General features: G+C 35.3%; 1 protein-coding gene across 2 annotated transcripts in view; it reads left to right on the top strand.

Moving 5' to 3' along the window:
• LRP1B (LDL receptor related protein 1B) overlaps positions 1–27,627 on the top strand; it is a 1,593,459-nt gene that overhangs the window by 724,667 nt on the left and 841,165 nt on the right. For both annotated transcript variants that reach the window (XM_032479383.1, XM_032479382.1), the window contains exons 4-6: positions 2,986–3,105; positions 7,690–7,818; positions 24,282–24,539. In XM_032479383.1, coding sequence (XP_032335274.1) covers positions 2,986–3,105; positions 7,690–7,818; positions 24,282–24,539 — 507 coding nt within the window. The remainder of the gene's footprint in view (positions 1–2,985; positions 3,106–7,689; positions 7,819–24,281; positions 24,540–27,627) is intronic.

Here is a 27,627-nt window from a genome sequence, read left to right as displayed (position 1 = left end):
AGACTGGGATTTCAAAATGTAGAATAGATAAACAAGATTATACTGTATAGCATAGGGAAATATATACAAGATCTTGTGGTAGCTCACAGTGGGGAAAAAAATGTGATAATGAATATATGTATGTTCATGTATAACTGAAAAATTGTGCTCTACACTGGAATTTGACACAACATTGTAAAATGACTATAACTCAATAAAAAAAGTTTAAAAAACAAAACAAAAGAACATTAAAAAAAAGAAAAGAAAAGAAAATAGGCTTTGTTTGTAGGCAGCCTGACCTCGTTTTGGAGTTTTGAATGCCATCTCCATCATATATTTACTGTATAATTTTAAGTTAGTTATCAAACATCAGTTTCCTTATCTGAAAACTTTAAATTACAATAATACATGCATGTTTGACTAATATATATATTAGTTCCTAATATATTCATTATATATATTATATTTATAATATATTCATAATACATTATGAACCTAATGTTTATATTATACAGCAAATGTTTACTCTCTGAGATGATGCTACTCTGCCACACTGAAATATATTATTATTATTATAATATATATTAGTTTCATAATTTGTAGCTATAGATACTGGTGGCAGGAACCAAAATGTAAATAACTACCATACAAAGCAAAAACATCATAATTCCTAAAAAAAATTGTATTCCTGTATTTTTAAGTTAATAATATATTTTTATAGACCAAATGACTGGTCTTTGCACATTATATAAATATTAACATTTCTATTAGCATATGATTAGCATTGACCCCAATTCCAAACATATAAATCAGATAGTTGATTTGTATATTGTTTGAATTCATCAAGGAAGCAGAAATTGTTCCAGATTTTTCAAAGAGTAAGAGATGGAATACAAAGTATCGATTGTAATCAGAGCAGTGAACATTAGAAGTTGAAGAGGGCACACCTTGCTCTCAAGTTATGGGACTGTAGTTATGTTCTAGTTAGTGGGGAAGCTATGGTATTGATGAGTTTACTAGTAGCGTATTGATAGATAAGAGAAAAAGACCAGGTTTCTACCCTGGGGCATTTCAGGCATAAGACGTTGACAAGAAAATGTGAAACTGTGCAAAGCAAGCTGTGAAATAGGAGGAAAACTAGAAATCTGGAGCTCTGGAAGCAAACTGATGACGGTATATCAAGAAGTAGTTAACTGTGTCAGGGGCTGCTGATGGGTCGAGTAAGATGATGTTGGAGAAAAGGCCTTTTTGCACTTCTCAGCATCCAGGTCATTGGAGACCTGTATGTGAGCAGTTTCTGGAGCAGTACAAGTGAAAGCTTGACTGGAGTGGGCTTAAGACAGAAACAGAGGAAGAGAGAATCTGTAAGGATTATGTTGTAAATTTTGTTATAAATAGGAACAAAGAAATTGGGCAACAGTGAGTAGTAGGAAAGGTGAGATCAAGGCTTTTTGTTTTTTAATCTGAGGAAAAATCAGAGCATGTTTGATACTGAGAATGAGCTAGTATAGGGGTCAGAAAGCATTCTGTAAAGGGCTATGGTAGGAATGTTCGGCTTTGTGGGGCAACCAGTCAACTAATTAAATGAGGCAACTAGTTGGGTTGTGCTTATAGTATAAAAGCTGCCATAGGCAATGAGTAAACAGATGGCCATGACTGTGTTCCAGTGAAGCTTAACTGACAAAAAGAGATGGGGGTCTAGTTTGATATAATATACATTTTTTAAAAATGATTATGGGAGGAAGTAGAGAAATACTGAAGATAGCCTTGAGTAGGTGAAAGGAAATGCAGTTTGTGCACAGGAACTGGGGTTGGAGCTTTAATTATGAGTTAAACCAAGTTTGAAAAGCAATAAGGACAAGGATATGCAGAGGTGTGTAAATGGGAAGCATAAATTTGTGGGAAAAAAAAATCTCTTGATTGCTTCAGCTTTTTCAGGGAAGTAGGAAGCAGGATCATCATCTGTGAGTGGCCATTAGGAAGGAAATTCAGAGTTTTAAGAAGAGAAAAATAAAATAGTTGCGTGAAGGGGTTGAAAAGTAATTGGGCTAAGCAAATACTGTAGATAAGTAATTTTTAGTAAAATACCAAATTGTCAGCTTGGAATGTTCTATTTTCCACATTGGACTTTTCATATATTTTTATTAAAATATATAATATTTCTGAAGCACCAGTTAAACTTGGCAAATACCAGTTTTTTGAATCATTTAACCTTAATCTTTAAAACCCTTATTTTTCTCCCCAGGAGGTGGAATTGTTGCAACCCATTAGTATCCCTATTTTCAGACGGCAAAATCAGTTACACGTTCTATCCACGTATTTTTCTAGTTTAGCAAATCATATTCCTGTTAGAAATCATTTGGGCAATGAATGTGCTTCTGTCACTTCATCTGTTTCATGCATTTATCATATTGAACTGTAATTTGCTCTGAGGGTTTGCTAACTTTAGCTTCAGTGATGTATTTGTTCCGAAGGAGTTCAGGTATAATGAAATATATTATGTCCAGTATTTGTCTAATATGTTGCCATCAATGAAAGATAAATTATTGAAATGGCATATATTCACATTGATTGCTATGAAAGATATACATGGATTGATAAATCAAAACAAGCCTTCAAAAGATAGAAAATCAATTAATGTGTCAGGTAGAAAAGGCATAAATGGTGAAATCAACCAATGAGTTGACATTTTTCCTCTTGAAATAATTTAATTTACCAGAACTTGAAAGGATTTGTGACTTTGAACACACCTAATAAGCTAAAAAGTGAAAGACTAAACAGATTGATCTGAAATTTTATTAACAATACTTCAAACAAATGTAAACCAACATGTTTTAGAGGGACTAGATATTACTTGTTCTGTCAACCAATCATAGAAACTTTCTAGGAAACCAATCGAACCTACATTATTAGGTTATGTACTAAGTAAATAAAAACATTTAAATTTAAGCAATATACATGTGTGCACACTTGTATAGAGCTAATACCTTCGTTTTTCCTCCACAGAACTGTTACCCAATTGCCAGCAGTTGAATTGTCAGTATAAATGTGCAATGGTCAGAAATAGTACAATATGTTACTGTGAGGATGGATTTGAAATAAAAGAGGATGGAAGAAGCTGTAAAGGTAAGTATGACATGTAATTCTATTTTTTCTTTTTTAACAGAGGCTTAGTTACAAGAAAGTTAATAAAATATATTCAAGTACCTACCATGTGTTCCCAATTAAGACGTTCATGTTAACTTTTTTGTTTGTTTCTTGAGATTTAAAAGTTGTCACTCCAACCAAAACCACATACACAAACATTACAGATAAGCATTTATACAAGTCAATTTTCAATTCATATTGCAATGATGTCAAACATGGGGCACATCAACAATGGAACATGTTTTGGTTAATCGCTTGGTTAGAACTTTGGATTTGATTGTTTTAACTTAAATGTTTTATGCCTGTTACATAGCTGCAGTGTAATAGACATTTGTTATTAACGAAGTTAGCTTAATACTAATCATGTAATGTTCTTTACAACTTTTGCATTGATAATTCTGGTAATTGGTATTTGAGTAATAGCAATAATGATAAACATAAAATATTCATTTATTTTTAATGTCTTAATTTTTGCTTTTGTGAATACTCTGCAGCAGATGTTTACTCTCTGAAATGATACTACTCTGCCACACTGAACTATTTTAGGTCACTTCTCCATTCTCTTGACTGCAAATATATATATGTATTTGTGTGTATATATATTGTGGGTATAGCAGATTGTATAAATCTGATACAGTCACAATATAAATAATACATTATTTTATATGATATTTAGAATCTATATATAGGATACATCAAATATAGAATCTATGTTAAAGTTGAGGAACATGTGCATTACCAGCACTAACAAACAGAATACTTTCTGAAGAAATGAGTGCTTTGCTGATTACTTTAAAGCTTTGCTTTATTATTATCACTTTTACCTTAAAACAGAATCTCCAAGTTGAAAAAATCCTCAGAGAGAATATTTTTCAAAATTCTAATGACAAAAGTGAGAACAGTGAGACTGCAAGGTTAAATGACTTAAGTTTGCACATCTTTTTTTCAGAATAGACTTGGGAGTAAAACACAGATCTCTGGAGCCCACTTATTCTTATCCTGAGGAGGCTCATTGCTTTATAATGTACTTTGGGGCTTAAAGTTTTAGTTTGTTCTTTTTTTCATTTTCTGTATAATATGAGTGTTATAAAAAAAAATGTATGTTTTTCAGATGTTTATCAGACCCAAAGGCTGCATCATCTGACCATAAGGGTATATTTGACTGACATCATTTTTATGCCAACATTTAAAAATCAGAAGATTGCACACAAAAAATTCAGACTTTCTGAAAAAAATCAGAAGATCTGGTAACACCAGACTGCTTATAATGACAAAAGTCAGCTGGATATAACCAGTACCTCTGGACACGCATACAGTTTCAAGTTCTAAACACCACCTTCCCTTCACACAAAGTCAGCCAATATGCTTACCCTGTGTCCTTCTCACTCTTTTGCTGTGCCTCACTCCTCTAGGAGTCAGGGTTTTCAGCTCCTTATGCATGGGTCTCTTTCTCCTGAGTCTCTCATTTAAATCCAAAAAAATCATCACAGTCACTTTCTTCTGTTGAACATTAGTAAGGAGTTACACAGTGGTCATTATCGAAGTTCCCCAGTAGATGAGGAGCTTTTTTCTTTTTCTACTTTCTCTGCACTCCTAGATGGCCAGGTCTGAACATCACTTATGCCTTCCCAAAGGTATTTCCAGGATATTCTCTGTCCTTAAAGGGAGAAAGAAGGCAGCATGACAAGTGACAACATGCCTATTTTCTTTGTGACCAGTTTTGTGGAGTTAAATCAATTTCACAGCAGTGCATTCTGACTAAGAAAACAGAAAAGAAATAATTAATTGTATTGTTTTCCTGGATAGCATAATCATATCAGAAAAACTAAATAGCAAGCAATATTAAAGTTGAAAAAATTGGTGAAAATAGATGAGAATCATCATTTCTGCCACTAAGGGCTGATCTTACCTGCTCAGATTTTATTTCACATTATCACTGTAGACTTCTCTCCAAATACTATTCTTTCTATCCCCGAGGCTACTTAATTCAAACAAGCCATCCTTGAGTGCAGGCTATTACATAAAGCTAAAGAAATCTGAGAAAAATGCAAATTAATACCATACAAAGGCATGGGTGACTACTTAGCAATCTCTTTGCTTTTCCTTAGTAAACGCCTTTCTTAGCTGGGGGGTCAGAAGGTGGGACTGAGACTTCCTACTCTCTAACCATGTGTTTGGTCTTTTTGGTGACCAGCCCCATTCTGAGATTATCTAGTGGCCCCATCCCTGAGTCACCTCATTAGCATAGACTCTAGTATATTTCACAGGGGCTCATTATAAATAACAAAAGGTGTTCCTTTAGCTCAGAAAATTACAAGGTTAGGAACCTCATGCCAGAAACTGAGGACAAAGACTGAAGAATATTCTTATTATACCCAAGCAGTTTAATCCACTTAACATCATAGCCGTGGGCCGTCTTGTTAGCTTCTCCTTTTTTTCTGTCATTTTCCCTCAACTTCTCCCTCAAAAATTGTTCCAGGTGTCCCATATTTTCTTCGAATTCAGTATCCCCAAGCTCCAATGACCAAACTCTGTGAATAGGCCAAAGTTTATCCTATCCCATTTAGAGACTCCATGAAACAAAAGCATGTTCCAGTGAAGATCTGTCTTGCATTTGCAGCAGTATTCCCTTTCCCCTTCACTGCACCAGGGTCCCTACAGGTGTCCTACCTGCCATATCCAAATGGTAATTTCAATCTTTATCTCACTGGATTTCTTCATTGCATATAACACTCTGATATCCTTGAAAAGCTCCTCTTTCTTAACTCCTTTCTTTAGGCTTCTCATGAAGTGTCCTTCAAAGGAGGCTCCTGGATTCCTCTTTCTTGCCTGCCGTTTACACGCTGGTATCCTGCAGTATTTTGCTCTAGCTAAGCTTTTCTTGCTTTCCCTTTCTCTCTGTGGGATCTAAGCCTCTACTATTTTTTTTTTTAAATCTGTTATCCATATGCTACTATTTAAACTGTTACCCATGTGCTATCCTAAATACTCCAAGACAGATCTCAGCCTGTATTACTGGTCCCATCTAACTGCTTATTAGAAGCTTACTCAAGGATGCTCTACAGACACCTTAAATTTAACGTCCAAATCAAACTCATTATCTCCTCCCCTAGTATCTCCATTCAAGTCCATACTTCTTATAAAATTGGACCACCATTCACTTCCATCATATCCAGTTTTCATATGTTGTCTATTCTATTTCTTAAACATTTGAGTCCATTCCCTCTTCTCCATTCCAATGCCACTGTCTTAGTTCAAAAGTTTGATTTCAGAATATAATTTCTTATATGAAATTAGCACATAAGTAATTTTCCAGAATCTGTTCTCTACCTTTACCAATCCATTTTTCATAAGGCTTTAATTTTAAATACAAAGTTGATCATAAAGCTCATCTAATTAATGCTTTCCCAGTGCCCACATATCACATACAGCACTTTAGTTTAGCATACAAATAACTTCATTATCCAGTGCCAAAGCTGTTTTCCCATTATCATCTGTTACCACTTCCTCTACACACCCTTACTCCACTTGACTCCTGACGCTTCTGAAATCCCTACCGTATCATCCTGATGGCTTTTCACATGCTGTTGTGTTTAGCTGGAATGCTTCTTTCTATTGGATCCCTTTTTATTTAGTTTGAAGAAGTCTAAATTGTCCTTTAAGCTGAGCTCAATATGCAGCCTTCACTTGACCTTCTCCCTTCATCCAGCAGGTTCATTTACTTGTCTATGTTTCTATCAAAACTACACTATGCCTCTGTTAAAAGGAAATGCATAGAAATGAAATTCTATTTCACTAGACTTGTTTCACTTAGAAATTGAAACCATGTTTTATCAATTTTGGTTTCTTCAGGGATTAGTATAGTGCTTGGTAAACACGACGGACTGAGTAGACATTTGTCTAAATTATTAGCTGACAGATTTTTTTTTTAATTTTCCTGGTTGGTTAAGAATCATTAAGTACCTGCTGTTTACAGAGATTTGAGCAAAATGCTGGAGGAAGGAAATATTGGGAGAGGAAGGAAGGAATAGAAGGATAACCATAGATATAAAATAAAAATTAAGATAAATTTTATCTTTTCAACAAGTACCTAATAGTTTCCTCCTTGTGATTTAGAGAGAGTGGTTTGTGTAGCTTAGTTCAAAACTCGTATTTAATTTCTTCTTGAAAATCATGTTGCCAGATTAATTCTTTGTTAAAATAGTGAAAAAGTGTCATAAACACTGGAACTATTCAGCAAACATTCATTGGAGGACATTTTATACCTTTGCACAAATATCCAAGGACTTTTAGCCTGCTATTAAAAATGTCAACACATTCTCTTTCAAAGTAAAAGATTTGATGTTAAATTTGATCTTGCATCTCTGTAACTGTTAAACAACAATGAATTTTATGTTCCATTAGTGTGATTTCAAAAAGACATACTGGAATTGGCTCTTTCACTCATTTTTTAAAAAAAAAATAATCTATTTCCAAAGTTTGGGAAAAAAATGTTTTCTTCAGGGAGAAAAAATAATGCCCAACAATAAATCTGCTTAGGAATGATGCCAATTTTCCTTTTAGATCAAGATGAATGTGCTATTTATGGAACCTGCAGCCAGACCTGCACAAACACACGTGGATCCTATGCCTGCAGCTGTGTGGAGGGCTACCTGGTGCAGCCGGACAACAGGTCTTGCAAAGCCAAAAATGGTGAGTTGTCTCGCTGTTTGTCCTTCCAGAATTTATTTCTTTTGCAATTTCTTTTCATTAGAAATGTAGTAGGGCAATACAGGCTTTGAAGAAATAGGTTCTTCCTCCATTTTGATTCACTAATCCACACTTAGAGATCCAGAGCGCTGCTTTTAGTTGTCACTGCGCAGTATATAAAACCCCTTCCGTTACAGGGAGTTTCTAATGAACAAACACCTGTTCAGGAGAAACTGATTAACTGGTTTGAATTGTCCATCTCTCTCCTGGACTATGTAAGATGTTCCTAACTGGTTTCTGTGAACTTCTGCTTTCTCTCCCAAATCCGTATTCCACATAATCGTTGAAGTTCTCTGCTAAAATATCAGCCTGACCATGTCATTATTTTGCTTAAAATCTCCCAGTGACTTTCACTCACCTTGAGAATACAACCCAGACTTCTCACAGCACCTCTGAGGGCTAATGGTCTGGTACCACATACCTTTCCATCTCATCGGCTACTTGTCTTTTTTTAATCACACACCAGCTGCACTGGTTTCCTTGTCCTTCAACCACTTTGCTCTTGCCTTGAGGTCTTTCTACTTGCTGTTTCATCTGCCTGTAATGCTTTTCCTTAGGATATTCACATTCCTATCATTCAAGTCTCGACTAAAATGTCAACATTCAGAATGACCTCCTCTGGTCATTCTGTTCAGTGGTGTGAACCCTCTCCATCACTATCTTATTTCCCAATTGTACTTATTTATGCCTACTGTATCGCTGTATGATTTTTCAGTTTTATTTTCTTTACAGCATTACCATTTGTAATGAACTCATGTATGTGTTTGTTTATCATCTAATTTGCCTAGAATAATACAAGAATTAAGACAGTATAGAACTTGTCAGTTTTGTTTACTGTAATTTACTCAGTTCTGATCATTGCCTGGGACATATAGGTACTCATGAATATTTATGGAAGGAATGAAAAAGAAGGAATTAATTTTTCTTTCTAATTAAATTACTAAAATGAGAGTTCCACTCTTAAGTGTTTGAATTTCATGCTTCAAAAGTGCCTTCCTTTTAACCCGCTTACCTGCAAATAAAGCCTGTAGTTTTTACATAGTGTTCAGTCTAAGGAAATCCTGGGGAAGTACTGTTGACTTGCTAATGAAATAGCCTTGAGATGTGCTAGTAACGATGGGATAACACTAATTCTTTTTGTGAGCAGAATTAGCTTAGGAATAATATAGGGAGATATTATATATGGTATTTATCTGGTATAGACTAATTTCCCCCAAATCTGGTTTCATGTCATGCATTTTCAAATTATGATGTTTTGATCAATTAATGAATGCCCCCCTACTCCCTTTTATTAACAATTAGAAAATTGGATGGGGTTCTCTTTCCTGAAGCCAAACTCAGAAAAGCATTGGATTTGCTTTGCCAACTACAACTTCTGTTTTGCTTTACAACATAACTTCATGTTATAATTTCAACTATTTCTCTGGATCGTGTGTTTAATTATTTACAGAACATATTTGTATACAATAATACAAAGAGAGAAACTCTTTTACTTCTTAGTTTATTTCTTTGAATTACAGACTTGGTCTACCAAGCCCTATTTATTTTTCGGGGCAATCCTTCAGAAAAATTAGGTCAAGTTATATGTTCCTCTTTAAGCCACCACTGAGAGTTCTGATTTAAAACACTGACAGACTAAACAAGTAGAAAGCTTGTTCTTTGCTGTTTCTATTGATCCAGACAATATTGCTGTGAATACACAGGGAGAGTGTAATGTAATAAACTCTCTACGAAGAAGCACTTCCGCTCTTCATTCATGGAGGGGTATGTGACAAAAAAAGAATATAACCTAAGAGGGGTGGTACATGGTAATGAAATGTTACATAAGGAGATCTGATGGCTGTAGCACTGATAACGGAATATATAAATGCCTTCACCTCAGGGTGGTTGGCTTGATAAAAATATTGGCCTACATGGTTTGAACAATACATAGTTTCCGTGACAGTGTTTCTGTGGTTTGTAGTTTTAGGAAAATGAGTTGCTAGTATTATAGCAAATGGGTACAAGTCTATAGTGTGTATTGACTAGTTGTCAAGGTCACAGGGATATTTGAACCAGTGCATTTGTACAAGTCAAAAGGAAAACTATCAGTTTTGCTTCAGTTTTCTCATCTTTATAACAGATGTACCAGAGTATATTTTTTGCCTCTGTTATATGTAAAACTTCATCAGGTTTAAAATTTTTTTACAACAGTTCTATGTACTGTAGTATTGCTCTCGTTGAAGGATGCCAGGGAAATGCTAAAACTAAACCGTATTTTTTTTAAGGCTTTGACTTTCCTCTTTGTCATTACCTGGCTGCTTAGATTAGCCCGTTCCCTTCCTCTGAAATTCTACATCACTAGACACTGGAATCTGACTTTCCCTCCAGATCAAGCCAGAGATCCAGGGATCCCAGAAGCTGGGATTGTGTGAAACGGGGGAAGGTTAGAATGGGCTAACTCAAAACAGTAGATGTATGTAATAGAACGCGAGGCTTTAGACAAAAGAACCATTTGAAGATAGCAAGCCCAAAGGACATAATGGGCAGCTAGAACTGAACACACAAGGGAAGTTCTGCAAAGACCCTACTAGATGATAGATGGGAAAATAGAAGTTCCTAGGAGAAGCAGCCTTTTATATGAAGGCAGGGAGATAGCAAAGTCAGTGGGCTGGAAGCTGCTGAGAAAGGCGATGAGCTGCTTCAGCACAAAATAGTATCATGGTTGCACCCCAACTAATCACCCCAAAGCTTGCCTGTGGGGATCTTATTTTCGGTATGACAATTGATAGTAATTAGGTAAATTAATTTGAGTTAATTGATTGTCCTTCCTTTGTGATATAATGCCTGAATCCAAGTAAAATTCATAAGCCTTAAGAGCAACTTTAAGAAATAACGCTAACAGGGGCAGGGGACTTTAGTCCCCGTGGCAGATTGAGGAAGAGATTAATGTTAGGTGGGAGGCCTTTATATTCTTGATAATTTATGCAGTACACATTCTTTCCTTTTCTACATTTAGTAAGATTAACCTGACTACTGAAATATAGAATCCAGTTGTTTCAGAGTTGGGAGAAACTTCAAAGGTAATCAATTCCAATTATCCACGTGATACCAAACTAATTTCCAAACAGAAGAAAGTCTACAATGTATGTTACAAAAATAACTTTAAATATGCATACTTGATATAACTGTAGGAGGAGGCATACTAGAACATGATGTCATGATGAAGTGTTCATTACTCTGGAATGGGACACACATTAAAAACTAGTAATTTTTAAATTAAATGTTAGGACTTGTATGAAAAAAGATGATTGAAAGTAGCTGTCAAAACATCTACAAATATCCTGCAAAACATCCTGTATATATGTACTTTTCTTGGGGACTAGGGTTCTAATAATGTCTTATCACATGCGAAGATGAAAAGGTTTTTTGTTGTTTTTTAATTAAACTAACTTTCTTTTCACTGATCTTGACTGATTTTGTTCAGAAGTGTGTGTTAACTATGGGCACCCAGGGCTGAGAGTGGGCTCATGCAGAACCTAGCGGTGTTTAACTTACGAACTGTTGGCCATTTTAAATGAACTGATAAGTCCAGGCTCATTGGACTCTACCCCTCGTTGAAGGCAGGCGTTTACCGCAGTGTACAATTCTACGGAAGCTGTCGGGCTCTACTGATGGCACCGAACAACAGCAAAATCAAGAGCACTACATAGTTCTGTGCTCGTCAGCGGAGAAGCACTGCCCTGAATGGCCCCAGGTGAGGGAGAGTGGACCTCTTTGCCAGACAGCAACCAGAGTAGTGAGAGAAGAGAGCCTCCCACTGAATCAGTGTGCGATTCTGTTACAGTTTATGCTTTGCTATTCACGGATTTGGGTGAGGGTGACGGGAGACTGTTCAAGCAATGGAGTTCTCAGAGTTGTAAGAAATACAGATTATAACCCCTGTCTGGTCCTTGGAAGCACACCTCTAAACAGTGTCAGGGAGTTTTCAAACCACTTGCAGTTTTCTTTGCTACAATTCTTTTTTTTTTTTTTAAGAAAGACAAATAAAACAAAATATAACTTCCTATGGGTCCTACTTCTAAACTGTATTATCGTCTGCTAATATGTAGTTTAAATTTTTCTTTCGTAAACTGGAGGAATCATCTGTGGTTTTCTGTCGGGGCTGGTTCTACTTGGGGTAGAATAGGCAGGTTCCTGTGTGGAAAGGGAGGAGTCCTTGCTCAGAATATCTTAGTCTCATCAGCCACTTGTAATCCTTGGAATTCAGTTATTATAATATAGATGCCTTTTTAAAAAACAGAAGCACTATGTATTAAAATTTAAGTGTTTAGGAAGGGTGACATAGGAAGTCTTAGTAACCTTGATAACTTAAGGAACTGGTGGATTGGATCTGTTTCAGCCTACCATCTGGCTAAGAATAGCCTTCCGCAGAATGCCATGTGATTATGCCTTGACAACATGAAGACTCACTCTTCAGAGTTTTTCCTGTTTTTAGGTAGTCCAGAGGTCTAGTTCCTGCACAATTTGTCCTTTCATTGAGGCATAACAATGAATGACACTTGATGACATGCTGGTGTATGAGAAGCTCTGAGCTCGGAGCGAGCCTAGTAGACCAGCACCAGGGTAGAAATCCAGATTTGTTGTTTTTGCTCGGTCATGTATGCCTGGAGGAGAGTGTCTGCACGATGGTGAGCGGTAAGTGACGGAAGCAGCCAGTGCCTGGAACAGAGCGTGTGCTTGGTGAATGTTTGTTGGATGATTTAAGCCATTTCCTAAACGTTCAAGAATCAGAATAAGGGTACTGGGATATTGATAGTAAGTCAATATTGATATTGATTTATTGATATATCAATAAAAGGAAAGTCACAACCCTGGAAGAGGTTCGTAAGTTTTTTTTGTGCCAGTTTCATCCTGTTATTTAGGGCTCAAGCTGCCTTTACTGTAGTATTGACATCATAAAGTGGTTGGGGAGCTCTGCATAATCTCATAAATGTGTGCTCCCCACTATGGCCTTCTCAGACAAACGTGGGGTCCCAGTGTGTGTTTGCTCTGTAACCGTAGCTGAAGAATAAGCCACACCAGCTGCAATCAGACAGTATTACCCACGCCTCTATTGTACAGAAATACTGGAGCTTTGTAGACTCCCTTTGAAAACCTGGCCATTGAACATATTTCTCTATTTATTTAGAGTATTTCCACCCTGCATCATCTTTGATCCTTTACTCAGTTGGAAATCACAATCCATGACAGGACAGGGCAGGGATTTCTGATGGAATTGCCATTACCCAAATTAAACATCACACTTTTTCTTCTACCCACACGCTGTTAGTGAGTTCGCTGGTACTGAGGTGTCAAACTCTTCATGGGTAGTCTTTCTTGGTGTTTTGTTTTAAAAAAATTTTTTTTTTTCTAGAGGGCATCATTTTCACAGGCTAGCACCTTTCTTGACATCTTAAATCTATTTTTCTAGCCGCAAAGTTGCAAGGTCGATAACAGTCTTATCTGTCACGTGCTTTATGTGTCATGACAACTTTGATTTACCCGTAGTCAGAGAAAAACCGCGTGTCTTCCATTTTGCTTGCCGCTTAACATCTTAGCTGCAGTCTAGCTGCGGATGTCTTTGGGTATGAAGAGTTACATGGCCACATTTATGGGCTCCAGATTTGACAGTCAGTAATCTTTGTTTTCACAAAAGCCACAACATATAAGTACAAATTTCTATCATTTTATTTAATTTTTTATAGAATAGCTATTGAACTGTTACTTAAATCTTCAATACAGAATATGTGATGGATCATATCACGCTCTACAATTAACTCCCTTTTTTTGTCTTACAGTTGGACAAGTATAATGAACACTAAAAATAAATGAGGCACATTTAAATTCATAGAAATTACAAGTGGTTTAATTTTCAGATTAGACGTGGCTGAACATACATATATAACTTTTCTGTTACTCTGCTTGGGAAAACTAGAAGTATAAAGCTATTGAAATCCTCAGAAAACCAAAGCTTAAAACCTGAGGAAAAAAATGTATTTTTTTCTAATAAGAATGTTTTTTTTTTCCCCAGAGAGCCTGCAAGGCATCCCCTGTATCAATCACAGTCAACAAAGTAATCCCAGCAGTTAAGAGAAAATCTCTTGAGCACTCCTCCCCCAGAGCTCACACTTGCCCTTGACTTTGATGACTAATATTCTGCATATTCTCCCTAGTAAAGCTACTTAGAGCCATTTTAGTCCTGAGAAGAGAAAATCTATTGTATTGAATACATTTTTAAATTTATGCAGGCATTTCTTCTTAGCATTAGGACTCACACAGCCTTCATCTTTGCTTTCTATGAAAGATAATACTTGCCAAATTATTAGATAAATTATGTCTTAATAGACTTTAGAGGTTTAAAACAATATATCCTCAAATTACAAGAAATATGCCTAGTAAAGTAGCTAGTAGTCGCTATATAATCACCATTGACTACTTAGAACTAATCTGTCTTTGTAATAGCGAAGTAGAAAATTGCGACCTTAAATGTAGGTTATGTGTGTACGTCGTTGGGCAGCCCTGTCAGAAAACAGTGAAACAGGTTAAGTGTCCTTTTTTTCTACGTCTAGATAATGAATTTTTGTATGTCTCCCTCCTTCCTCCTTATTCTAAGATGATGGTCTCGTTTCCTATTTCCTGGACAAAACAGTAGCAATGAAAAGAGAACTTTCTCACCCTGAACTCTACTAAATCTACCAATCTGTCTGACTCTAGAACTTATCCCTCCGTCTTCCTCTTATTTGAATCGAAGAGCAAACTTTGTTCCGAAGTCCAGTCCCTGCAGTTGTGCATCAGCCCCACTTTCTCTCACCTGCTCAAGAATTTGACTCATACGGTTGTCTTCTTTCTTACGTGTATCATCAATATTTCCTTTTCTCCTGGAGCATGCCCATCAGGATACAAGGATGTCATAAATAGGCTACAAAACACCCTTCTTTAAAACCATATTCCTCTCCGTCCACCACTCCCCTTTTCTTTTCTCTTTATAAAAAGGTTAGAGTTTGTTGTCTCTTTCTGTAATTCCTCCTTCTCCCTCTTGAACCCACTTCAGTGGGTCTTAACATTCTTAAAATTACACGTCTCTTGTCAGGGTTACCAGTGACATCCAGTTGCCTAATTACTGGATGATCAGTCCTTGGCACACAACGAATCTGTCTCCTCCTGGAATATTTTACCTTTTAAAGCAGCACGTTCTTGGAGTTTTCCTCTTACCCTACCAGGTATCCATTGATTTTGCTGCATGATCCCTCATTTGCCAGTATTTTTGGCATGACTCAGTGTTCAATCCTTTGGACATCTTCTCTTGCTTTATTAATTTCCTAAGTGCTCTCATCCTGTACCATGTCTTTAAAAACACATCCTTTTCCATGGTTTTATTAAACATCTAGAGACTGAGGCTTATAAGTTCTTATCACCAGCTCTGACATTTTTGTTGAACACCAGATTCACTTGAAAATTGAGGTCCAACTTAATATCTCCATTTGGAAATTTAATAGAAATATCAAACTCTATGTGTCCCAAACTTGTTTCACTCTCCTAATGGTGCTTTCACCAGTGATGGACATGTTGGTAAACGTGACCCCATTCACCTAGTCGTCCAAGTCAAAACATTGGAGTCTCCCTTCCCTCCATTCTTTCTCTCAAACTCTTTGTTTTAAACTTTTAAATGTATCCTAAATTGGGCTACTCTCTCTAAGGACCAGCCTGTACCTACATTTCCACCAATGCTTTATCTTTCTTCGTGGATTTAACACTGCCAAACAATATTAAGTAGTTTTTCTTTACTTGCTTATTGACTGTTTCCTCCACTAAAAGGTAAGCTCTACAAAAACAGAAACTCTGTTAGTTTTGTTGACTGCTGTATCTCTAGCATCTAGAGGAGTGCCTGGCAAAAGCTAGTCATGCTCAATAAATATTTATTAAATCTATAAATATGCAAATACTGAGATAGTATTTTCTTTTTAGGAGACAAATTAAAAGTGGCTTTTTAAAGGACCCATGCTTTCAAACTGGAAATATTTTACAAGCAATTTTAAAGTGAGGCAATATCTATTACATACAAACTCAATCATTACCAGTTTATAACTTAGAAGGACATGTCTGAATTGGGAAAAATGTGTTTCTGTTGCTAAATAAGCTTCTGTTTGCCACAATTAGAAAGATGACTAAGAGATTCAAAAGTAGCCATTGGCCACCTCTCTGTGACTAATGTAGATAGATTGACCACCCCCATACTATCTGCTGATGTTAATATTGATTCCGTTACCTAAAATTTGAGTGACTTGTACTCTGAGAATTTGAGATTTACCAAAATAACCCTTCAATTAAATCAAATTATAGGTTTAATTAAATTCAGTATAATTTATTTCATTTTCCTGATTAAAAATCACAATGCATTATTTGTGTCATTTTACTTTCTGAAGTATACTGTCACTCTTAAATTTAAAAAATCAGTAAAATATCTTTAAAATCGTTGGAGAATCCGTATTCAAACAAGTCTCCAAGTGTCATCTGTTTGATGAACACTTACCATGTGCCAAGTAAGGCCTTCCAGGTAATAGGGGAAATGTTTCCTTGATCTGGTGAGTCAGCTCTTTAAGAAATAGGCAGATTGTGAGAGCTGCTGATTTACAAAATGAGACATTGTGTATATGTGTGGTGTGATGTTATTAGCTTTCATTGTGTTTTTTAAAATGATCCTTATTTCCAAAAAACAGCATTTAATTGCTTTTCAATCACCTTTCAAGTGGAAGCATCCTCTAAATGAAGGTACCAGCATTTCACTAATTATGTCTAAATAAAAAGGTTAAATCATTTTACAGTTTATAATTCAGGTTGGTCAGTATTTTACCTGAGGTTTTACTATGCGCAAGACAAGATTACAGAACACAATGCAGGACTGATATGCCATCCCTAAACTCATCATCTTCTCTTAAAACTGATTCTACTTTATATCCTGTTTCTTTATAACATCACCTTTCTCCCTATCACCCAAATCTCAGATTTCCACATATTCCTTGACTCCGCATTCCTTATTGTCCACATAAAAGAGTCATTACAATTTAGAACTTTGACTTTATAATGCCAACCAACCTCTACTTGGGAACACACCGCCACCCATTTTAGGTTCTTATTACCTATTTTCTGAGAACTTAAAATAACATTTCGCTGTTCTGTAATCCAGATATCCAATACCTGTGTCCACAAGTTTTTTTTTTTAAATAATAATCTTGGGTTACTTTCTTTATAATTGAAAATATGAATACACAACTCTGCTTACACATGTGAAATCTAGTATGTTCCTGAACCTCTGAGGATTTTCTGTGGCTTACATTCTCCTAAAGGCCTTTGCTTCCAAGAGAAATGTTGGCACATAGGACCATTCTTTCCTTCTGTACCGCATCAGTCTAAACAGGAACAAAAATACCTTTTCTTTTATCCAACTCCTTTCTAGCCTCATTCCAGAATACTACCACCAAAGCAATGTATAAATAAGACTTTACATACTACCTTCCCACCTAATGTGAGTTAGATTACACCATTTTAAAAGTAAAAGCAAATACAGTTTAAAAAGTTAAATGGGAAACTTCTCTGTCCCACTATATTCTCCTTGCCCATACAGCATCCTATGTATTATTTCTCAGTTATTCTTCAAGCATATTTCTGCTCATTGTACTCCTTTTCCAAAATTTATACTGGCTTTCCACTGTTTAACCAAAATTAAAAATACGTCTATCATCTTGACAGTCAGTGACCTGTGCAGTGTTTCCTCAGCCTACTACAAGCTCTGTAAGTTTGAATCCAGTCCTTTTAACTTAGTAGCTGTGTCATCTTATGCAAGTTTCTTAAACTCTAAATAACTTAGTTCTCTTATCTGTAAAATCTGGATAATATTAGCAGCTGATTCATAGAGATGTTGTCAGTGTACAGTAAACCAATAATTATGAAGCATGTATTGCAGTGTCTGACTCCTAAAATATGCTCAGAGGGGCCGAGCTACTGTTACCATTGTGAATGTCCTCCACCACTCATGCATGGTGTACACTCAGGAAATTGAAAAACTGTGGTCAGTATCCTACCAACATATCTTAGTCTCCCCCACATCTGGGCTTGTGTCAAAGCTCTGTCTCACCTGACATTCTTTTTCTGGTTTTTTTTTTGTTTGTTTCTTTATTTGTTTTACAATTTTCTTCTCTTTTTGTAACCTCTGTATGTTCAATTCCTTTTCTTCCATTAAGGCAAAGCTGAAATCAAATGTCATCACCATACAGCAGCTTCTAACTCTACTAAACAGATACGACTTTGTCCGTTTGTGCTGCTGTAACAAAATTCCACAGACTGGATGATTTACAACTAAGAGAAATGTATTTCTCACTGTTCTAGAGGCTGAAGGCCTGACATCAGGGTGCCAGCATGGTCTTCTGAGTCACAGACATAATGTATCTTCATGTGGCACAGGGAGAGCTCTTTTATAAGGCACTAATCCCATTAATAAGGGTCCCACCTTCATGACTGACAGAACCACCTGACCCCCCAATACCGTCATCTTTGGGGGTTAGCGTTTCAACATATGAACTTGGGAAGACACAAACATTCAGACCATAGCAAGATATAGCTAACCATTCGTTGGAACTCTTATTACTATACATCTTCTACTCATTACCAAACCTGACTTAAAAAATATAGAGCTTTGTGTGTATATATATATATATATGTTAATTTTTCTATTAGATTATATTTTTCTTGAAGGCAGACTATCCTACTAATCCCCATCAGATACTAGTCGAATGCCTTATATCTATAAATACTAAAAAATAAAATAAAAAATACATTCATTTTCATTCAATTAATAATGCAACATAAATGCATTATGACAATAAAAGGTAGTGCTAAGATAAATTATAGTATAGTTGCTGTAATTACATTTTCTTCCTTAGCCCAGTACTGTTTTTAATGCACTTTAATGTTTCCACATTTGATTCATATTTTATTTTCTCTTGTATAAAATATGATAAAATAATTTCCTTTGACATACGGCACAATGTGTACTTGGTGTAAATATCATTCAGTTCAGTGAAGAGATTTTTTCATTAACAAAATGGTTGAAAAAGATGGAGAAACAAATTTGGCCAAATATTTTCAGAAATGAAAATATTTCAACCCTATTATCCTTTTTTTACTTATATGATTAACTTTATCCACATTTTTACTTTAGTTTGGTTAACTTTGATCTATAATTCATTGTATGATTTGAGTAATGCTTTTTTATCTTCTTTAAAACTAAATAATTCCTCTTAAAATTTCATATTCAACTTTTTGTTCTTCGCATATTTTTGAAAGCTTTTTTAAAAATTTGGTCTTTGCACAAATTGCTCTTGATTTTGTTTCATATAGTTATAGTTCACTTCTATGAGGAATTGGGTAATTTTTGTTGCAAGTTGTCAGTTTTCTTACTCATTTCTAACTTGCTGTTTTTCTTATTTTCAAGGACTCTATGCAATTTGTATATGATAAATTAAATAAAAATGTTAAAATTTTTCTTTCAATTATTTTAAGCTTGTATTGGTTGAAAATCAATTCTTTCGGCTATATGGATTACAGTTTTCCCTTTTCTCACACTTCAGTCCTACTTTGACTCTTTATTTTATAGACTTTATATGGAAGTTACTATTTTGCCCTTTTGTCCAATTGAACCTCAGATTCTTTTTTTTTTTTTTTTTTTGTCTTTGACACAGCAAGCATTGAGGTGCATCTGCTGAACTTGGTTCAATGGAGATAATTGCTCACAATTACAGGATTAATTAAAGGAAATTTGAACACAGTATAACTAGATAGCACATATATTTATATATGTATGTATGCATACATATTTATTATATACATAATATTTATTAGGTTTATATTTACTTATAAGTATCTGAATCCATAATTCCAATTACTTGAAAGGAAACTGGCTGAATTTTATATTCTTAGAATTGAAAGAAAAAATACAAAGTTTAAATGAAACCTTAAAAATGTTTCACTCTGAAAACTTATTTAGCATCAACTATGTCAAAATCATGTTACAAAATCATTAGTACATTTTTAGTATACTCTTGGTATGTTTGGAAGCATATGGTTATAATGGCTTGGAATTTTAATAGTTATTTTTATCAATTTAGGCAAATGAGATTTTTCATGTTTCTAAGTTTCTCTTTTAAATTCACAGTTTTCAAATCAGTTTTCAAAATTGTGGCACTGATTAATATAACATAGATGATAGGAAAAATCACTTTCTAATTATACGCATCTCTATAATTGTTTGGAAGTAAAAAATACTTTTTTTGCTGTTGACGTACGGGGAGTCGTGATGAGGACAGGGATAATTTTCCTCCTCTAAGATGAATCGGTTGGCAGCCTGTTGTAGAAGTTTGTTAAATCTAAGTCTCGAGTCTCTGAGTTAGAATATTGACTGAGTGTTTTCTTGTGTTTCAGTGTCTTCTATGCAGAAAGTTAATATTTATTACTTCTAATAAAGTGTTGATGTAGATATTCCTTTGACTGGAACTATCTGATGCCTTTCTAACTGATCCTTTGGGGAAACTGTTTCCTAACTCTAAGTGTGGCATCTGATAAGAGCATTGCATGCATTCTGATCAGTCTTTTATCTTCATTACCCAAACTAATGATGGTCTTCAATTGGCATATAGTAACTCATGGTGATAATGCCCACTAGAGATCAATTCAGTGCAGGTAGAGGCAGAGTCCCTTTTCTAGGCCAATGCCAGCTTTCATCATGAAGCAGAAAAAAGAAAACAATTTATATCCTTTGTCCTTAAAGATTTTTGTGGGTTCTAGTGTTTCAGTAGAATCTCCCACCCCCATATCAGGCCTTACGTTTTATTTGTCTGAAGAGGGAAATCATAATTAGCGGAGACACATGAATAATACTTCAGTAAAGCACATCACAGCTAACATTGTAAGTGTCCTTCCTTCAGTATGTCATCTGAATTTTTAAAGTCACCATTATTATATCAAACTGCAACAGATTATGAAGCACCGGAATTTTTCTTTATTGGTTTTCTGTTTGTTTGAATCTTTAAATCAGTGGTCAGTATGTTTTGCATTAAAATAAGCAACTGATTCACTTAAAAAGAAACTACAAAAATCAAATAGGTCGATTATTTGTATCAAGTAAGCATTGCCTGTGTTGACCATTAATTCATTTCTATCTCAGTTTCTTAAGGGAATCTCAGTGCTCCTCCGTATTCCAGCCTCTCTTCATAGAATGCTTATGACATACTGACACTTACTGACTAGTAGCCCATTTAGAAATTGTCTACATCTGGACTTCTTATAAGTGTGGCAGTAGAGGTTCATTTTTGAATGAGAGTCAGTGGCACTGAAGGCCATTTCAGTTGGCAAATGAAGACAGTAAGGACTGACATTAGTGTCAGTCTATCTTTGTTAATCTGATAACACAGCCATCTAAGACCTTGTCATAACCTGAGAAATTCATGAGTCAACAGGTTTCAAGAGTGCCCCAGTCAACTGGAAAACAAACAGAACTAGCAGTGTTGAAAAGAGACCAAGTCTAGACTCCAACTTAGGAATGGCAAGGACAAATATTATGTGATTCAGAATGGCTTTTAAGAGATTGAGGGAGAAGCCAAGTGGCTAACCAAGCTCAGACATAGTCACCTGACAAGGCTGTGTTAAGCAGAGACAGTTCACAATTTTACTGATGCCTCTGAGAGTACTCTTCGTTGTGGAAATAGTATGTCTGAGACTTCTTTTTTGTTGGTTTATATCAAGCAGTCCTGGAGAAGTCAGTTTTCCATAGGGAAGAAACTGTTGGACTAATTAGTTTGTCATCTCACTGAGACTTTTATTTTTGTTTATTTTCATTTGTTTTGTTGGTTTAAGTCAAACACTTTTAGTGTTTTTTTCTGAAAGCAGGGAAGAATCCTATGGCTTGATTGAAGAAATTTCTTAGGATTAAAAATTCAAATACTCGTGGAAGGCCTTGGAATGTATTTTAGAGCAGACATTTTAAGCCTGCGAGGGAAGACCCAAAATCGTCTTCACTGGGGAGCTCTTCTATCTGAACGAAACATAAGGAGCCTGATATCCCTGCTTCCACCGGAAATGATGAGCACCATTAGAGAATACATTCAAAATGTTAGGTATTTCCTTATATTAGTTAGTCATAGTATGTATATTTGCTGTTGTCTACCTTTACAGTGCTCAGTGTCTGTTTCTTGAATGATCAAGTAATGTTTATGAAGTTTTCTGAATAGATGGTATTTCTCTGGATTCCATGCATAGGTTAAGAAAACCAAGTTATTTTGTAACATTTCACAGGAAGTTTCTAAAGTATATTACTATATGCAAGAGTTCTGCGTGTCCTTTTCATTTATTCTGAAAATTTGTATTGAATGACTGCCCAGACTTTTTCTAAACGCTAGAGATACAGCAGCAGAAGTAGAAAAGTTATAAGTCAGACAAGTAAATAAGATATATACAGTGTTTGGTAGTGGTAAGTGAAAAAGTAGGGAAGTATACAGAGAATATAGGGGTTTGCAGGTGGTAGTGGTGGTTTTTAACAAAATTAAGTGGTAGGATATGTCTTCACCAGAAAGATGACATCCAAATAATACTCAAGAGGCGATGAGCAAGTCAAGTTTCTGATGTTATGGGGGATGGTTATTCTAGAAAGAAGGAAGAGCCTCTGAGATGGCAGCCTACCTACCTTGTTTACAGAACAGTGAGACGCCCAGTGTGTGAGGAGTAAGATAAACAAGAGTGAAGTAAGAGTAGTAAGGAGATGAAGGAAATGAGGTCAAACAGTAAAGAGAATACACATCAGGTAGGGCTTTATAGACCATCATAAAGGCTCTGACTTTGTTTGACATGGAAACCCTTTGAGCAGAAGACTTACTTGATCTGTCTTAACACTTACAGATGTAATTCGCTATTGTGTTAAGATGGACTTAAGCTGTGGAGGACATAGACGGAAGCAGAGAAACCAGTTAGAAGTCTGTTGTACTGATCTGGCTGAGAGGTGATGGCAGCCTAGGACAGGATAGTAGTGGCAGTCGCTGAGAAGTGGTAAAATCCCCGTTACGTTTGACTTCGGGAGAGATTCGTTGACATTGAATGTAGGGCAGGAAAAAAGAGGAGTTGAAGATCTCAAAAATGTTCCTAGTGAGCACAAAAGCTACCCTGAGTATGATTGTATAGCTAAATCCTTTCAACATTAACTTTATATGGAATTTTATTGTTAACTTTACATATTAAAATGTATTGAGATTCTCATCAATTAGTATGTATTTGTCAAAAACTCACCAGTCCTAACACACCCACCAATCCTAAATATGATGCATTGTTCAAAGCAGTACTGTTGAACAAGCCCCTTTTACCTCTAGAATCTTATTTTCCTTACTATAGAGAAGAAATGTGGAAGGAAGTGGCTTAGTAAGCATAATCTAGTCCCTACGGGAATGTGTGATTGTTTGACTCCTGGGGTCAGTCAAGGAGCCAACGAGGCTGAGACCACAGGTGCTCTTTGTATGAGCCTGTGAGCTTTACAGGTTCCGCTCCAGAGAATCTATTTCTGACCTCATACATCGAACCTCAAAAAAGCATGCCTTTGCTCCCAAGGGAAGTCTGTGAACCTATGCAGAGAGGTCAGTCCAGATCCATCATCATTGCTAGAAAAACAGCTCACAGCATTTCCTTTATTTACCAAAAATGAAAGTAAATAGCATTGTCCTCACACTCAGATAACACATTATGACTAAGGAAATAAAAGATACAAATGCTCGGTGGACCATGTTGTCCTTAAAGAAGTGAGAAGTATTTAGTTACTAAAGCATACATCGGTTATTAATAAATACTTTTTGCAAGCAATTTTTAAACTTTTTAAAATACATTCAAATATAGGAATAATGAACTCATCTACAAAACAGAAACATATTTGCTTCCAGACATACTAAATAATTTTATGGTTACTGGGGGAAAGGGAGTAGGAAGGGATTTTGAGATTTGCAAATGTTAACCACTATATATAAAAATGGATAAAAAACAAATTTCTTCTGTATAGCACAGGGAATTATATTCAGTATCTTGTAATAACCTTCAATGAATAAAGAATATGAAAATGAATATATGTATATATATACATATATGTGCATGACTGGGACATTATGCTGTACACCAGAAATTGACTCATGGTAACTGACTGTACTTCAATAAAAAAAATACATATATAGGAATAACGTTCAGTGTCATGCAGAATTGTGAAATATGCATATATAGGAATAACTAACAATGTCATTCAAAATTGTTTTAAAAAAGTGACTCTCTTTTACTAAACTCACTTTCCTCTTTATGTTTTATTCCAGAGCCTACGGATAGGCCACCTATGTTGTTAATTGCAAATTCTCAAACAATTGAGGTTTTCTATCTTAATGGAAGTAAAATGGCAACCCTGAGCTCAGTCAACGGAAAAGAAATTCATACTCTGGATTTTATTTACAGTGAAGATGTGATTTGTTGGATTGAATCAAGAGAATCTTCAAATCAGCTCAAATGTATCCAGATGACAAAAACAGAAAGATTAACAGATGAATGGGCAATCAATATTCTTCAGTCCTTCTACAGTAAGTATTTTAATTTATATTACACATCACCATTTAAGGATTTCATTTACAGACCGGTAGACAGGATTCATAGATTTTCTAGCATAACTAATGGGTTTTGAAAAGTTATATATGCAAATATGAATGCACTTACATAAATGTGTCCCCTGCGTGTTTTGCACATGCACACACATACACGTAGCGTTTCACTGTTTATGTAAGCAACAAATTGAAGAGTTAGTTTTAATTCTTTCTGTAATGCTTATTACAGTATCACCTAGACGAGAACTGTGATTTTTCACTGAATGATAGTTCACAATGTGATAATGAAGGTGGGATTTAAAAAGAAAATAACAAGAAACAAGAAATAGAGTTGATAATTATAAGCTTGTCAACTACAGTGTTTGTTAAAATATCTTGAAAAGTATTAGGTTTATGCTACTTGGTAGCAACTACTTGTGCTTGTTGACTTTTTTCCTAGTAAATCAGAGTTTTTATACATCATATTCCAAAAAAGTAATTTGTAATTTATTATTCACTTGATTTCTCATGTCGGAAATTCACAAACTAGTAACTGTCCTTCCTGCATATCACAGTGTTACATACACACATTCTCCATGCCTCTCTCTCTCTTTTTCTCTTTTTTCTACTCTGCACCCTTCCCACGGAAGAATATAAAAATTTATTTGTGCTTGCCAGGGGAAACTGCAAGATGTGTCCGTTTATTTTATGCTTTATTTAGAGAAAAAAAAACTTATTCTGACAACTGCTACTAACATAAAAATTGGTAGAGAAATGAATAAAATGTGCAGTCAAGTTAGAAGGATATAAAGAGTGCTAAGGCAGGATAAATGTAGTTTTCAGATGTAGAATGGTGATTTGAATTCAGTAATCATATTTTGTTAATGTTTGTAGTATACAATTAAAGGAATTGGTTATTAATCCTTATAAAAGGTAAGGAAATAGTACTACGTAATGTTTGATAACTGCGATTAGATTAGATCTGTGGCAAAGATTATTAAAAGTGGAATACAAAGTTAAACAGAAATAAATGTTTAATACATAAAATACAATATTTTGAAGATCTTAAATATATGTTTTTCAAACAGATTGTTTTTAGTAAATCTAGGGTTGGTCAAGCAACTGTACATTAGCATTTTTGTAGAAAATTTATAACTTAGATTGCATGTGATTTATAAAATTGTTATAAAGCAATTCTTGGCAAATCTAGAAAAATAAAGAGATTGATGCTTTTTAGGTGATTCACTAAAAGTGAATAGAGCATTCATTTTGAACTAAACATAACTGCCATGGAAATATTTTAATTAGAATAAATAATTTTTGGTGAAGTCAGTTTCAAGCCATGCAATTTCAGTCACTTTAGAAAAAAGTGATTAAATGTGTGGAAGTAATTCAATGATGAGAATGGGACAGAGGTGTAAGCAGGGCTCAGCTCCTCTGTCATTGCTTGTAAACCACGTGTTTTATCAACGTGTCACAGAACAGCTTCTGATGGATATGTTGATCTCTGCATTCGTCATGACAATGTGTGAGTTAATAATGAAGTTTAGATATTCCTTGCATGTATAATTACATCAAATCTCTGTTGCACCATGTAAGCAAAAATAATGCACTGAAGTGATGGAAGTATGCCTGAATACATGTCAGTCTCCACTGTTGCAGAGAGTATCTTTAGCTTCTCCCTCCTCATTATCTTTAGATTCTTTTCTCTAAATTTACCTGAAAACATTCTTTTTTGAAAAAATATTTTTAAAATTTCTAATGATTACTATGAGGAGAAAATTAATCACTGTAGGTCAAACTGACTTGAGTTTAAAAACTTATGCAATATATTAGTGAACGTTACTATTGTAATATTAAAATATTGATTGCATATCATCTCATTGGATACCTACCATATCTCTGTGGGGTGTGCAGGAGAGATAGATTCTTTCTGTTTCATAATAGATAAAATTTTAACTACAGAACTGATGTATTAGACAATACTGAATGGATAAAATGAAGGCAGAGATGGCACTTCTAAATACTGTGTTCTTTCTTCTGCACTAGAAAGGCAGATAGATTCCCTTCAGAGAATTTCCCAAATCTATTACAAATAATCATATGTACAACTTATTGAAAGTGCTAAATGGCTGTGTGCAATAGGGAGGCATTATTTTTCCCCTTGTGCTAAAGTGAAAATTAAGAATGAGAAACTAGGCAGCAGCACAGAGCTGGTACTGACTATAGGTTTGAGCAGGGTCAGACTTCATGGCTTTTGCTACACCGCGCTGTCCCAGTGGGTCTCAATATATTTTTCATTTTAGAGAGCCAAAATAATTGGGCACACTAACGTTAGTAATGGTGACTCTCAGAGGCAGTCTACGTGGGAGAGAGGTGTAAGAATCTTGGAAGAGGGTAGACAAGGTGACTTGCTGAAAGCTGTGTCATCTAGAAAACCCCAACAAATGATTCTGATACAGTCACCTAAGGAGAAGTACTTTTAATATTGAAAATCATGCCTGAGCAATGTCGTGAGAGAATGAAGAAGACTGATAATAATATGCTGAATACATTATATTGACAAAGGAACATTGGGGAAAATTTCTAGAGATTTTATTTCATATTGAGTTTTACTCTTCTTTTTTATGGATGCTTGATATTTACTCAAGTATTTTTGCTTGAAACTTGCATACTTTAAAGAAAATTTTGGTATTAAGTGTTTTGTAAGCAAAATTAGTTCTCCTGGTATTTATGCAAAGTACATTTACAGCAACTAATTATTTCCCCCCAATTTTTCTTGGAGAGTGCTGTGGTAGAGACACACATACCCCAAATCAGCAAAAGTGATGGGATTCCTAACAGTAGGATGCCCAACTGTTTCCTCAGGACAAAACTCACAGAGATGATTGACTTTGATAAGAATATTTTCAGGGTATATCCCTTATTAAGGAAGATGATTGAAGACCACAGTGTCCTCTCCCAGGTGTATAGTAGACACATCCCTTCTAAGTAGGATTCTTCAATATTCTGCAAAATTTGAGTATCACTCTTAGGATTCTAGTATAGACTTAAGAAGCTTGTCTTGATCCATTAATGAGCTGAGCTC

This window comes from Camelus ferus, chromosome 5 (assembly GCF_009834535.1).
Source record: "Camelus ferus isolate YT-003-E chromosome 5, BCGSAC_Cfer_1.0, whole genome shotgun sequence".
In the NCBI taxonomy this organism is placed as follows: Eukaryota; Metazoa; Chordata; class Mammalia; order Artiodactyla; family Camelidae; genus Camelus; species Camelus ferus.
This window is presented reverse-complemented; position numbering and strand designations above follow the sequence as displayed.